The 14,588-nt window shown below is 35.2% G+C and overlaps 1 protein-coding gene across 3 annotated transcripts in view; it reads right to left on the bottom strand.

Moving 5' to 3' along the window:
* The window catches only part of Rars2 (arginyl-tRNA synthetase 2, mitochondrial), a 70,601-nt gene that overhangs the window by 54,754 nt on the left and 1,259 nt on the right, over positions 1-14,588 (bottom strand). For all 3 annotated transcript variants that reach the window (XM_013150011.3, XM_063233193.1, XM_013150012.3), the window contains exon 2: positions 2,649-2,722. In XM_013150011.3, the coding sequence (XP_013005465.1) occupies positions 2,649-2,722 (74 nt within the window). The remainder of the gene's footprint in view (positions 1-2,648; positions 2,723-14,588) is intronic.

The raw sequence follows: 14,588 nt of genomic DNA on the forward strand, positions 1-14,588 counted from the left end.
AAGCAATGTAAACATTATGTATTGCAAACATGTACCAATTTTAAAAAGAAAAACAAAACAATTCAAAAAGATAAAAAAATTCCTATGTATTTTCCTGAATGTCCTTAAGATTACCTGTTTTGCTTTTTCAATGAAAAAAAGAAAAAAACGAAAAAATTCAACCTTTAAAAAGATATAACATGAAAATGGAAATGGAAACAAAAATTTTGAAAATAAAGAGGGGAGGAAGGGTCATAAGAAGGAGAGGGGAATGGGAAAAAAAGAAGCAAGATACACCATGTACCAGCCCAAACTCCCTATGGTGAATGCTATGGTACCTATAAAATAAAAAGTTTAAAAACAAAGGGGAAAAAAAAGACCTAACATCTAGGCTCTGAAAACCAGCAAATATTCAAACAGTCCAATGTGGGGGATGAAAATGACTTCATCTGGTCCTGTGCAGATGATGGTAGCTGATGGAGCCACAGGTTCATTAGTCCCTCCCCTTTCATTTTTAAAAATAAAAAAAACCAATATTCTGATTTCTCTTCAGACCATGTATACCTTTTGCCTTTTAAAAATTAGAAAGTTTAAAAGGCAATAACTATTTCCATACTACTTCTCATAAATTGTAGTGTTGGGTTAGTGCAAAATCCAGAGACTGGGGTGCTAACGGCTGATAACTCAGTTCTTAACTCTAACACAGTACAATCAATATTATACAGGAAAGTCATCATAGCTGAAAAGTCAGCTATGGAGTTGGGAGAACCTTTCAATTTTGCTGGCATTTAGTACTATAAGGGGATCTGGTCTTATTATGGCAAAGTTGGGAGGTTACCTCTGTTTTGACTAAATTATTTTTTTTTCAGTGCTGGGATTGAACCCAAGGCCTTCACAGTAAACTACAACGTCAGCATTTTTATTCCTTTTTTTGAGACAGGATCTTGCTGAGTCACTAAATTCCACAGGCTAGGCTCAAACTTATGATCCTTCTGCCTTAGCCTACAGAATATTGGAATTACAGGCATCTACCATCATGCCTGACTTGAGGAAACTTAATATATAGAATTTTAAACTTATAACACAGAAAAGTTTTGAAGCCATGCTTAAAATTTATTTCCTATTAATCAAAGTTTTAGTACCCTGGATTAAAGTAGAGGTAAGTAGAAGAAAACCTGTTCATAAGATAGGCACAGATAATTCAGTTATTAAATGTCCTTGACGCAAGATCAAAATTCATATACTCCCCTTGTAATAGGGATTTAAAGACTAGACCACCACATTCCTGATAGTAAATAAAAGTAGGATAAAATCTGGTATATTGATTTAATTTTCTGCATCTCCTTTACTACCTTAACACTTTGGGTCACATCCTCGCTCAGCTCTGCACATAGACACGACAATCAGTTATGGAATATTTGTATTATTTGCCCCAAATTTACTGAGCGTATCTCATCCCCCTTCATGACCAAGGAGACCATGATAAGAGTGACTAAACTAGTTTTCAGGATGTATACGAATATCCAGTTGCCAAGCCTTTATGGCATCAAGTTTCAGAACTCTAGGAGTAATACCTAGAAGTTTCAAATCATTGTCCTGAACCTGTAGTCATTTTGGATTCCAGGAAAAGCACATTCTCACAGACCACTCCATGAGGTTATCCCCCACACCAAGCAATTACCCTAATAACAAGAACCAAGGCTGTCCCTCAAGCAGAAGCAATTATCTCAATATTGGAACCAAACTGCCTCCTCAAGCCATGGCTCTCCCAGAATCTCAGAAAACCAGTCCTGAAATACCAACCAGACTAATGACTGACCAGTATTATCTATATTGCTATCTGTGCAGATCCCCAACCCCTGCCTTTCCATAAAACCCCAAAGCTTCTGTCAGCACCCAAGACAGACAATGTTAAGTAAGTTGACAATGTTGATTAAAATTTCTTTCCTGCTCCTCACCACTGCTATCTTTTATTTTGTTTTGTTTCTTGAGACAGCGTCTTGCTGTATAATTCAAATTTGCATTGAACGCACTGTGTGGCCCAGGCTGACCTTGAACACACAGTGATCTGAGTACTGGGGTTATAGGCATGCACCACCAGGCCAGGCACCAATGCTCATCTTGTGTTATGGGACACATGGCCGATCCTACTCTGTTAGAATCCTCAGAACTGAGGTTTTTGCCCTCAACTTCTGGTAACATCCTTATTATGTAGAATGTAATTAACAGACTTTAGGAAAATGGTAACTGATTTTAAAGTTGCTATTACAATTTTAGTTCTTTTATTTTCAGGTAACTAAATTTGGACTTCATTCCCAAAGACTGATACAGTTATCATTACTAGCATAAGAAAACATCAAAATAAAATATGAATGTTATCTGTTAAGAGTATCAAAAATACACATTTCAATTTTATTAAATCAACTGGAATAATAGGATAATAGGTTGAATATAATGAGTAATATCTATGGTTAATTTAAAGGACCATTCTATGAATTGAAGAGTAATACTTTTTTTGTGTGTGGTGCTGGGGATTGAACTCACAACCTTGTGCTTGTCAGGCAGGTGCTTATGCCACTGAGTTAAATCTCTGGCCCCTAGTAATACTTTTTTGAATTATCAATAAATTTAGTAACATTTTAGACTGTTACAAATACATTATACTTAACTCTTTTTTGGAAATTGGAATTGCAGATATTGACTTGATCAATTTTTCGGGTGGAAGATCCAGCACTCTGGAAAGCTAAACAACAAAAAGAACAAAACAGAACATGAGTGTTGAGCATGTATTTGTTGAGCAGACTGAGTAGAATACTACTTAGCTTCTAAAAGAATAAACTATTGATACATTTATAATATGTATGAACCTCAAACGCATCTTGCACTGAATGACATGAAAAACTCAAACTGTAAAAGTGAAGGCTATATAATAATTTGTTACACTTCATATTCATATTAAAAAGTACCCCCCAATCAGACCTAGAGCTACTGTTTATCTTATAGATGATTTATAAATTTGTGCTTTGGTTTAGTATATGCTGATTTTTAAACTGAAATATTAATGTAAAATCTTTCTATTTGAATTTTCCAATCTTTAGAAAATGAATTATTGTATCCCCTATATAGAAGTTATTTCCTTAAGATATATTCTCACAAGTGGATGAATATGTTCAAAGCATCTATAGAACAAAGATTGTAACAGTTATGTTTATCCTACAAAATGTTCCCACCAATAAAGACATTATCAGTAATAAAAGTTCTACTACAATCTTTTAGAAAAAAAGATGTAAATGTCAGTTCCACTTTCATTAGGCCTTGGGAAAGGAATTTTACATCAGTGAACTTTAGTTTTCATAACTGAAATACAGAGTAATAAATGTATTAAATAGTAAACTAGAACTCTTATGAGGATTACAGAATATATGTCATAAAATACACATGCAACAAACATTTCCTTTTCCATTTACAAGGTTTTAGTTAATTCTGGATATAACTTCCCTCAAACTTATTGATACAAACTAAGATTTTCTATCTCAAATATGTTCACTGTACCCCTAAAGGTTCTTTTATCTCAGAAAAGCACTTGAGGACTTGTCAGTGTGACACATAGACAACTTTATTAGGCAGAGTTAGAAAGTAAGAGAAAATAGGAAGATACTTGTTTGAGGAACTGAAGAGGGCACAGGTCTGATGAAGAGAATCAGGCTTCCTCATTAACAAAAGAACAAGACCACATTTCATGGATTTGCTGGAGTGGGCTAGAGTATGGCTGATCATGATCTTAGCTCTGTTTTTGCAAGATGGCTCCAAGAGACGGCCTTATTGGTTGAGGAGACAATTCAGTCTCCATGTGACAATTTTTTTTTTTTAATCAGTACCAGGGATGAAACTCACGACCATGCGCTTGCAAGGCTGGTGCTTATACCGCTGAGCTAAATCCCCAGCCCCTCCATGTGACAACTGTTTCTGCTTGGGACAGTCTCAGTCTTGTGGAAGCTTTCGGAAACCATGGCAACAGTTGGTTTAGAGCAATAACTGAAGATTTCTAGGTGTTCCAACAATAGCTAAATGTCTGTAAAGTTCATATGCTGATGTCCTCAGTCTTGTAGAGGGATGAGCTAAATTACATATATTTAGGGCTAATCCAATTTGCCAAGAAAGATAATCCCCAAATAATTAACATGCCTCTATGCTAAGATAAGAAGGAACTTGACCCAAACTTTTAAGGCACAAAGTGAAAGTAAAGATTTGTTGTTTTTAATCCCAAGAGAAGTCCCCTCCTTTTTAAAGCAAATGCCAAAAGAAGTACCACCCTTCTTTAAGGCAAATGACTGCCTTCATTCTTTTTATGAGCAAGGACCCAGGAGTTTGTCCTACAAAGATCTCTGCCTGTGTCAGGAAGATTGGCAAACAAGCAAACATACAGGAAAGTAGGAAGAGTGCTTTCTAGTAAATACACAATGATAGAGGGACGAAGCCCAAAGCCACAAACTGAAAGTGATAGCCAAGAGGAGACACAAGAATCAGAAGCAGAACGGAGCAGCTTCATTTGGCAGAATTTCTAACCTGGTCTTAGAAATCACAAAGATGAAGCAACAGAACCCAAGAAACATTAAATATATTCACAGATTATCTTGATCCCATCCCATATCCCCTCTGCCTCAAAAACAGAACCCAAGAAAAGACCACCTAAGCAGGTAGTTTATCTGGGAGATGATCTGGAGGGCAAAAGTGACAGACTGAGAAGAATGAAGAGACAGCAGTGTAAAACAGTGCCATCAAGGTCACTGTCACAGACAACAGGGACTTAATTTCTAGCATATCTTAATTTCTATGCAAAGTAGATGTGCCCACCTAAAATACCTATCACAATGTAACTAAGTTTGTACTGGAAACAGCAGACTTCAAGGAATATGAGGGACTGCTATACTAACTGAATGGATGCACGCGTGGGTTCACCCAAGTGGCAGCTGTAATCAGTTATGACCGAGGTCATGAAGACAAGGCACAACAGTCAAGAAGGGAAAACGTCCCTGAAGAATAACATCTAAATCTAAGAACACTGAAGAATAGCATATCATTCAGCAGTAAAAATCAAAGTAAATCTCACACATTTCTATAGATCATTTTTTTAACAAATTGAGCCAAATTTTAAAAAATACAAGCTGCAAGAAAATAGTTTTCTATCAGTTATATCATATTTAATAACTTGCAAAATACTACTACTTAGAGATACATTTATAGGTAGTTTTGCTATGTATAGCTCTGTTAAACACAAATTTCAGGTTAGACATTACCATACTACCTCGGTAAGGAAGGAGTTACGAACTTGGGATGGTTATCCACAGGATTTTAATGATACCTGTAATGTTTTATTTTTCAAGCTAGGTGGTGGGTACACAAAAATCAAGTATAATTACAACTAAATATTTCATTAAAAAGAAACTGAATCTAAGATCAAAATAAATTATATCAGGAAATATAATATAGAAAGTTCAACACTGAAATACATCCTGGCTAAATTACTAACTTTACAAACCAAGTACCCAATGAAGAAAAGTCCATGGAAAATCAAATATACTTTATTTTGCAACCATGTTACATCATGAAAGATCATGATGCATTTACAGTTAAAGAGAAAAAAATTCAAAACAAGAGCTAAATAATTTAGTGCGACTCTTTTTCCTAAAATGAAGACTTTCACATTCCTAAACCTATTTTAATATTATTTTAAAATCTGTTAATTTTATAAAGTTAGCCCTCCCTTTGATACTTTCAGTATTATTTTATCTGAGAAGTCAAGATTTCTTTTTCTAAAAAGGTAGTTTTTAAAAAGCCTTGTCTTTTCGAAAATTTGCTTATAAAAAATTCTAGCCAATTAAGCCACAATTGGGAAAGACTGGTGGCAAGCATTTTACTCAATTTGATATAAAATAGAAGGTAGTACAGATATGGTTACTAAACAGACTAAACATTGCAAATTCAGAGGAAGTTTCCTAATACATTTTGATAAAATTTTAAAAAGTCATATGTATTGGCCTCATGTCTCATTAATACTAAATTTGAAACACCAAATTTTTAAAAACATTCCAAATTGTAATGTCTTTCACAATCCCTCTTCTAATCTACAGGGACCTCATTTAGGAAATATATCAATAATTCTTGAAATTGTACTAAGGGTTTTTTCTTTTGTTAAAAATCAAATAAAAGTAAGTTTAATATATGAATGTCTTCCAGTATAAAACTTAAGGAGAACACTCTAAAAATAAAAAGTAATTACAACACAGCACAGTGTTTATAAATCCAGGCTTACCGCATTATTTTCCTGCCCATAAAAAGTCAAACAATTTTAAAGATAATGACTGTTTATGGAGATGTTGTTTTAAAAATTCTTTGCATCCCTTCGGATTCTTTACAATGAAGTCATTATGTTTGCAAAAACCTGACTTTTTTCTTTACCATATTACAACTATTAAAAGTACAAGAAATTCCCATTGATTTGGGGTTTTTGTTGTTGTCTCTTTTGTTTTTCTTGTCTGTTGGTTTGTTTTCCCTCTCTAAAAGAACAGGAAAGAAATTCCTATTGTAGGGGCTGGGGATTTAGCTCAGTGGCATAAGCACCTGCCTTGCAGTTGTGGGTTCGATCCCCCGTACCGATAAAAAAAGAAAAAGACAAAAAAAAAAAAAAAAGAAAGAAATTCCTATTGTAGCTGAGTGTGGTGGCATGCGCCAGTAAAAAGCATTCTAGGAGGTTGAAGCAGGAGGATTACAAATTTAAGCTCAGCCTTAAATATAGGAATAACTTTTATAAGATGATACTAGCTCTGCTACCTAGACAATTTAAGCAATTTAATGATTTAGCAAAACCCTGTTCCAAATTAAAAACTAGGTGGGGGGGAAAGCCCAAAGGCTTGGGATGCAGCTCAATGTGAAAGCTCTAAATTCAATCTCTAGTCGAGGGGAGAGGAAAAGAGAAAAAGGGAAACAGGAAGAAGAAGAGAGAGGGAGAGAGACAGGTTGATTGATTCCTGTTTAAAATTAGGCAATATATCCCAGCAGGAAATTCCTACTTAAAATTAGATAGTATGTCTCAAATACGTAGCTTTCCGTTTTATCTACTTTTCTGTGGTGCTAACACATCCATCAAGGGTAATGATGGTGAACCTTTTAGAGCTTTCAATGAAAACAAGCAGCTGGCCACAGGTTCACCACCACTGATGTAGAATAATGGATAACAGCTAAATCTCACACCAGAAACTGTCTAGGGTGGTAGTAGTAATAAGGAAGATTCAAAACACCCTTCACAAACTCTAACATAATCAAATAACAGCTAATATTTACTGCAATTATTTGTTTCTCTGGCACACAGACAAACATGATTCTATCCCCAGAATCCAGATAATGAACACAAAGTCAAAAAATATCTGTCTAACTTTAGACAGCTACTAACTTCTAACAGGTGCTAAACTTGCCAGGTCCAGGATCAAAATCAATGGAAATCACACAAAACCCTAGCTTTTGCTAAGGAAAAAGAGATGATATGCAAAGAGGTCAGATGTCCAGGTAGCAGGTATCATCTTATTTTTTTTCTTTTTTATTATTTTGAAGGTAGTGAAATCCAACAGAACAAAGCCAATTGAGACAATGCAGTGAAATTGGTACAGAACATCACAGAAGGTTACCACGGTAACAGTAATAGGTACCATAGTATATCTCATTATCTTCACAATAGTTGTCCTTTCAATCAGGTATAGCAAAATCAAACCAAATATAGAACATTATAGGATTTATCAAAACAGAGTACTGACTAGAGCAATACAATTAATCAAAACAAAGCAAAACAGTGATAACAATCTTTGCTTTCAAAGAGATGATAGAAGGAAATCCCCTATATTTGCTATATTGCATAGGGTCAATCTCCCAAGAGATGCTCAGACCTCTGGCTCCCATTTGCTAAGGGGTTAGGGGAGAGGTTTGTTTCTCAGGTCACATGCCGAAAGGCTCACAGCTGCCTACCAGGGAGGTGAGCAGGTTTTCTTTCCCAGCACCCTAAGTTCCAACATAGTGGGATCTTGGGAGATACTGGCTGGTTCTCCCCCTGGGGTGCCCACCGCTTGCTCAAGCCATGACTGCTTACCAGGAAGGTGAGTGGGTTGCTTTCTTTCCCAGCAAGTATCATCTTATAAAAATTATTTCTATATTTTATGCATATAACAGTCTCCAGGGCCATCAGTCTTAAAATTCTTAAGTTATCACTTATTCTTTAAAATCATAAGTTACTTAAATTAACAATTATCTCTGATTACTCTTGACTTCTGACTCTAATACAAGGTCAGATTCTGTGCTATGAAGAGAATATTTGCATTCCACATTTGCCCCTCCAGAGGAACAGGTCTGGATTAGATCCACCACACAAAGTAACAACAGAAATTTCAGGGTTCAGAAGTGTTATGGCTTGTATCTAGATGTCCCTCAAAGCCTGATGCCATCTTAGATGGCTAGTTTAGGATACCTAAGTGTGGATTAAGATGTGATACTGGGATAAAGGGTGTAGGTAATGGAAGCCCCACTCTGGATGTGGATGCCACCAATCAATAGGCTCATATGAAGTATAAAGGGAGAGAGGGAAGGCAAACATCATGAATAGTTTCTCCTTTATAATGCCACACTGCCTTGGAACCAGACACCTATGGACAGAAATCTACAAAGTATGAGCTGAAATAAAATCTTTCTTTCTCTAACTTGTTTGTGTTGGGCATTTTATCTCAGCAACAAGATAAGTAACCACGACAAGAAGATAACTTCACAAATGATTTGGAAGGCAAATTATTACCAACTACTTATATTGAAAAAAACAGCATGACTTCATCCAACATGAGGTTTTATGAAGAACTGAATGAGTGGACTTGACAGAGTAAGTGTATTAGTAAGCTTCACATAACTGCTCAAAATAACTGATATAAATTAATTAGAAAATAAAGAATGGTTGTGTTGGTCTTATGGTCCTAAAGGTTCATGTCCAAGACTGGGCAACACCACTGGCTTGAGCCTCTGGTGAGGGTGGCACATCATGTTGCGAGTACAGATGGAGCAAGTTCTTACATCTTAAGGCAGGAATCAAACAGGTCCAACTAGGGTCCCACAATTTCTTTTGGGAAAAAGCCTAAAATAACCTAAGCACCTCCTACTAGGCCTCCCCTACCGAAGGCCACAATACCTCCTAACACTGACACCCTAGAGACCCAGCTTTTACCTATGGACCATCCAAACTATAGCAATAGGTAAGAAGCAAGGCATACACCCAGATAATTCAGTCTTGTATCCACTTGAATGTGAGTATCTTCCCAACAAAAATATTCTACCTTAAAAGATGACAATTGGTTAGCAAATTTAATTGCTTTTTCCTTTTCTTGTAGTAGTAGGGATTGAAACCAGAGCTTTTACATTGAACTACATCTCTGCCCTTTTATTTCTAATTTTGAGAGAGTGTCTTACAAAGTTTTTCAAGCTGCGCTCAAACTTGTGATTCTCCTGTCTCAGTCTCCCAGGGTTGTGGGACTACAAGTATACAAGTACAGCTAATTGTGTCTTGAGGCTACAACTGAAACTCAGCAGCAGCATTAAGGCGTATCTTCCTAGTCACTCACTCTTAGCCGTGTATCACCTCGATTAAGTTCTGCAGACATAAGTTAATGAAGACATCTCAAAACCGCTTAAAATATGTAAGTTATATGACAACTAAATGCAATTTGCAATCCAATATTGGAAAAAAATGCACAAAACTATAACACGGGCTATATATTTAAGCATTACACCAATCTTATGTGAGTCTAACAACCGTAACGTAGATATGTAAGGTAAGTCTTGGTTTTAAGAAAAAAAGATTATGTATCAAGAAATAAAGGAGTATAATATGCAAAACCTACACTCAAAAAACAGGAAAAAACCAGAATGATAAAGCAAATGTGGCAAAATGTCATGTATTTAGATAAAAGGGGATATGGAGTTCTCAGTGCTAGTATACTTTTCCCTAAATTCTTTCAAAATTAAAACTAAAAAAAATTACATGAACTTGCTGGATTTATTTATTTATTTTTGAGTCAGGGTCTTGTTCTGTAATTCAAGCTGGTCTTAATCCTCCTGCCTCCTGAGTCATGGGATTAAAGGTAACTTTACTCCCCCCCCCTTTTCGTTTTTTAATTTAAACAGTGCTAAAGCACAAATAAAAAGGTGTGAGAAAGGCAAACTTTTTGCAAGGCACAAACTGCCTTTGCTCTGGACTCTTTTCAAGAATATTTACATAGAAAATGGATTTATCAGAAATAGTGCTTCAAAAATCAGACTCAAGAATCAATGGAACAGAATAAAACATTTAGAAACAACTACAAACACTCCGCTACCTATCTTTGACAAAGGGATCAAACATCTTCTTGAAGAAGGAAAGCATCTTTAATAAATGGGGCTGGGAAAAATGGCTTTTCATATGCCAAAGATAGAACACAGGTCCATATATCTCACTAAAGTAAAATCAAAATGGATCAAAGATCTAAATTTTAAAACAAACAATCTGATGGAAGCTACAATGAGTAAAATTCTTGACGACATAGGTATAAGCAAAGACTTTATGGACAAAACCTTGACTGCATGGGGAATTAGTATAAAGAATTGGCAACTGGTATCAGATTTTGCTTTTGCACAGCAAAAGAACCACCAACAGAGTAAAGAGACAACCCATAGAATGGGAAAAAAAATTTTACCAGCTATTCTTCAGACAAACGACTAATAACCAGTGTAAAGAACTCAAAAAGGGGTGGGGGGAGAAAAAGGAAAACAAAATCTGACCCTCTAAATTTAAAAAAACTAATTCAAAAATGGGTATCTGAAATGAATAGATACTTCTCAGATGAAGAACAAACAGCAAATAAATATATGAAAAAATATTCAACATCACTGGTCATTTGAGAAATGCAAATTAAAAAATCCACTGAGATTCCATTTCACTTCAGAAAGAAAGGCTATTATCAAGAAATCAACCAATATATGCTGGTGAGGCTGTGGAGGGAAAAAAAAGAATTCTTCACTGTTGTTGAAAGTATAAGTTGCTAAAACTCTTATGGATATTGGTATGAGGATTCCTCAAAAAACCAAAACTAGAGGTTCCATTTGATGTAGCTATTCACCTTACAGGTACCTTTCCAAGAGTTAAAAGCATATCACAGTGATATATGCACACCCAGGCTAACAGTAGCACAACTTGTAATAGCTAAATCTTGGAAATTGCCAATATGTCCATCAACAAATGAACAGATAAAGAAAATGTGGTTTTTATAAAAGTGGAGTACCACTTCACCATAAATAAAAACAAATCATTTTTAGGTAAATGGATGTACCATGAAAACATAATTTTAAGTAAAATAAATCAGCCACACATGTTTAAATATCACATTTTTCTCCTGTGTGTGAAACTCAAAGATTAAACAAAATGGATGGTAGATATTTGGAAATAAGAAGAACATGTTCAAGTGGGAAGGGGAACAAGGGGGGGGGGTGATAGGGATAAAAAGGATTTAAAAGGAATGGAAGGAAAATAATATAAAGTTTTGTAGATAGAGGAAGAAGGATTAATGGGAAGAGAGGGAAATGGAGAAAAAAGGAATCAATACATTATGTACAGGTACAAATTCCTTACGGTGAATGTGATCAATATGTATGCCAAGGGTACCAACAAAATTTTAAAAATACCATAAAAGAAAGGAATAGTCTCTCAAGGGCTGGGCATGGAGCTCAGTGGTAAAGCAGTTGCCTAGAATGAGTCCCCAAATTTGAATCGTAGCACTGAAAAATAAAAAAGAGGTAGTGCTTCCCTCCAGTATAAAGTGCAAAAATGCTTGCTCCCCATGATTCAGTTTCTTTTCTGAAGGTACCATCTAACCCTCTTCCTAGTGCCCTATAGAAAGAGAGGTGTGGGAAACGAAGAGAAAAAAATGTTGATGCTCTACTGCTATTGTTATGAATAACACAACTCTTGTCTCACCAAGAAGCCTCAAGTTTTCTGCCACCATCTATGGCACTACAGTAAGCTCACTAGTATGGTAAAGGTAGAGTCTTTAGTTCTTGACACTAAGCACTTTATCTCACTGATCTTATCAACAGCTTTAAAATTAAGCAAAATCACTGCCAGTACAAATGAAGTATTCCACAGATAACTATTTGTGTGCATGTGTGTTTGTGTGTTGTGCTGGGGATCAAACCCCAAATCCTGTGCATACTAGGTAAGCACTCTACCTCTAAACCATGCCCCCAGGCCTCCAAAATAGTATCTACATCAGCCCATTAACTCTTGTAATAATTCTATAAACTGGGCATCAATACTGTCACCTTACGCCTAACAGATTAGTTAAAATGTGAACAGTCACACAACTGTAACAATAAGATTCACTATGACGCCCATTCTGGTTGACTATTATCTTCTTTTGAAGTCCTCTAATGTCTCCAATGTTTTGGTTTTATGGGTCTTGTTCTTTACTGTTTTGTTCAATTTTATTATAACTGATGATATAGGCAATTTTTCCTAAGACAGCAAGAGGCATTATGGTAACTATTGCTGATCATCTTGTATTTTGTTTTTACATTATATATTATGTCCATCCTTTTGATTTGACTGACTCTGTCCTGTTATATCACATTTGGTTCTACTTTCTTCAAAAAAAAAAAAAGTAATAAGAACTGTGGGAGTAATAGAACCCAAAATGTGTAATTGTCATTGTACAAAAGAAAGGAGAAGAAAGTGCTCTAAAGGATGTAACTGCATATATATTTAAGTGTATAAGATAGATAACCATATTACTGAGTCTTGTTGGATCATTGAACAAAACTGTTTGCAGTCTCACTGTTTGAAAGTCCCCTCTATATGCTTTAATTTTGTAACTTGAACAACTATTTCTAAGATGACAATATGTAATTAACTAGTGATTTCCTGTTTATTTTTTCTGAAATTCTGTATAACTTGTACCTTTTTTCTGTTTTTTTTTTCTTTTTTCTCCTTAAATAAAATTTTAAAAAAAGGAAAAAAAAAACCTAAAAAAGAAATGGAATTTTAATACTTTTCACTATTACTATGTCATCTGACACACTTAAAGTTATCGACTTATTCATTGAAACTGCACATTCTATATTAATCATGCAGATGTTCTGATACTACATCTTTAGATAAAAGACTAAATATCTTCTATGGGGGCTGGAGGTTTAGCTCAACGGCATAAGCGCCTGCCTTGCAAGCAGGCAGCCGTGGGTTCGATCCCCGGTACCGATAAAAAGGAAAAAGACAAAAAATAAACAAATAAATAAATAAATATCTTCTATGTTCTAGACACTTTCCCAGTGATGGGGGAAAAATATAAGACTTGTTTTCTTTGTTCACGAAACTTATAGAGGAAAGACACATTGAAACTAAACAATTATATACTCCTAAGTGTTATTATGGAAGCTAAGAGGGACCAAAACTAGGAGGGAGAGGGCTAATTTTAAAACTATATATTGCCAACAAAATAAAATCAATGAGTTACAACTTCTATTTTTAAACAATAAAATAGTATAGAAAAGAAAAAGAACATATTCTCATACCGTATTATTTTGTGAAACTTACATCTTGCTTACTTAAAGGGTTATATAGCATATATGAAATCTATTTCTTTTTGGCACAGGAATAATCTACACAATGGGAATGTAATGAAAATGGAAACTGCTGTTACAGAAAAGACTGGCTGGAACCTATAGAAAGTACAGAATGACATGAATGTTGAGTTGCATAATTAGATGTTAAGGATGTGGTAGAATCTGTGAAATGTAGAAAGGTAAGTGATACGATTTGATTCATTTTCTTTTCTTTTTTGAGACAGTCTCACTATGTGATTCAGGCTGGCCTCAAACTTACAGGGATCTTCCTACCTCAGCCTCAGGAGTTCTGAGTTTACACCTGGGATACTGTTCAGAAAACTATAGATTGAATCAAAGTTTGTAGAATGCATGTAATATACCCTTCATTCCTAACAAAGTAATCCTCACTTATAAAGATACTAAGTATTGTACATATTTCCATTTATCTTCAAGTTTTAGATAACCACATGCTTCCATATTCAAAAACATGTATTTATGTTGCTGTACAAATCCATAATGTTCTTTACCAGTCAGATTGTACATCTTGCCTTCACCAACACCACAGTGGATAGGAAAGCTTATTTTTTCATAAACAACTCTTCAAATTATTGATCACGTTGTTTGGATAGGTTAATCTCTCTACACCTCAATTTATTCAATTACATAATACAATTATATGAACTATATCCAAGGCTTGCCATGGGGCCAAGTATAAATGTAAAACAACACAAATACATGCTCAATAAATACATACTCAACTGACATTTTGTACAGGAAGAATACAGCCTTTGCAAAACTAAACATAGTATGTTTCTGATTATGGCATTATCTTGACCTATGGCCTCAAAATAGAAACCATCTATGGACACTGAGGCCCAAAACTATCCGCCTCTGACAATTTACTGTCCATGTGAACATGAGGTTATTATTTCTTTGTCCTCATTAACATAACT

This window comes from Cavia porcellus, unplaced genomic scaffold (genome assembly GCF_034190915.1).
Source record: "Cavia porcellus strain 051 isolate PalLab524CR breed Dunkin Hartley unplaced genomic scaffold, mCavPor4.1 scaffold_22, whole genome shotgun sequence".
NCBI classification, from domain to species: domain Eukaryota; kingdom Metazoa; phylum Chordata; class Mammalia; order Rodentia; family Caviidae; genus Cavia; species Cavia porcellus.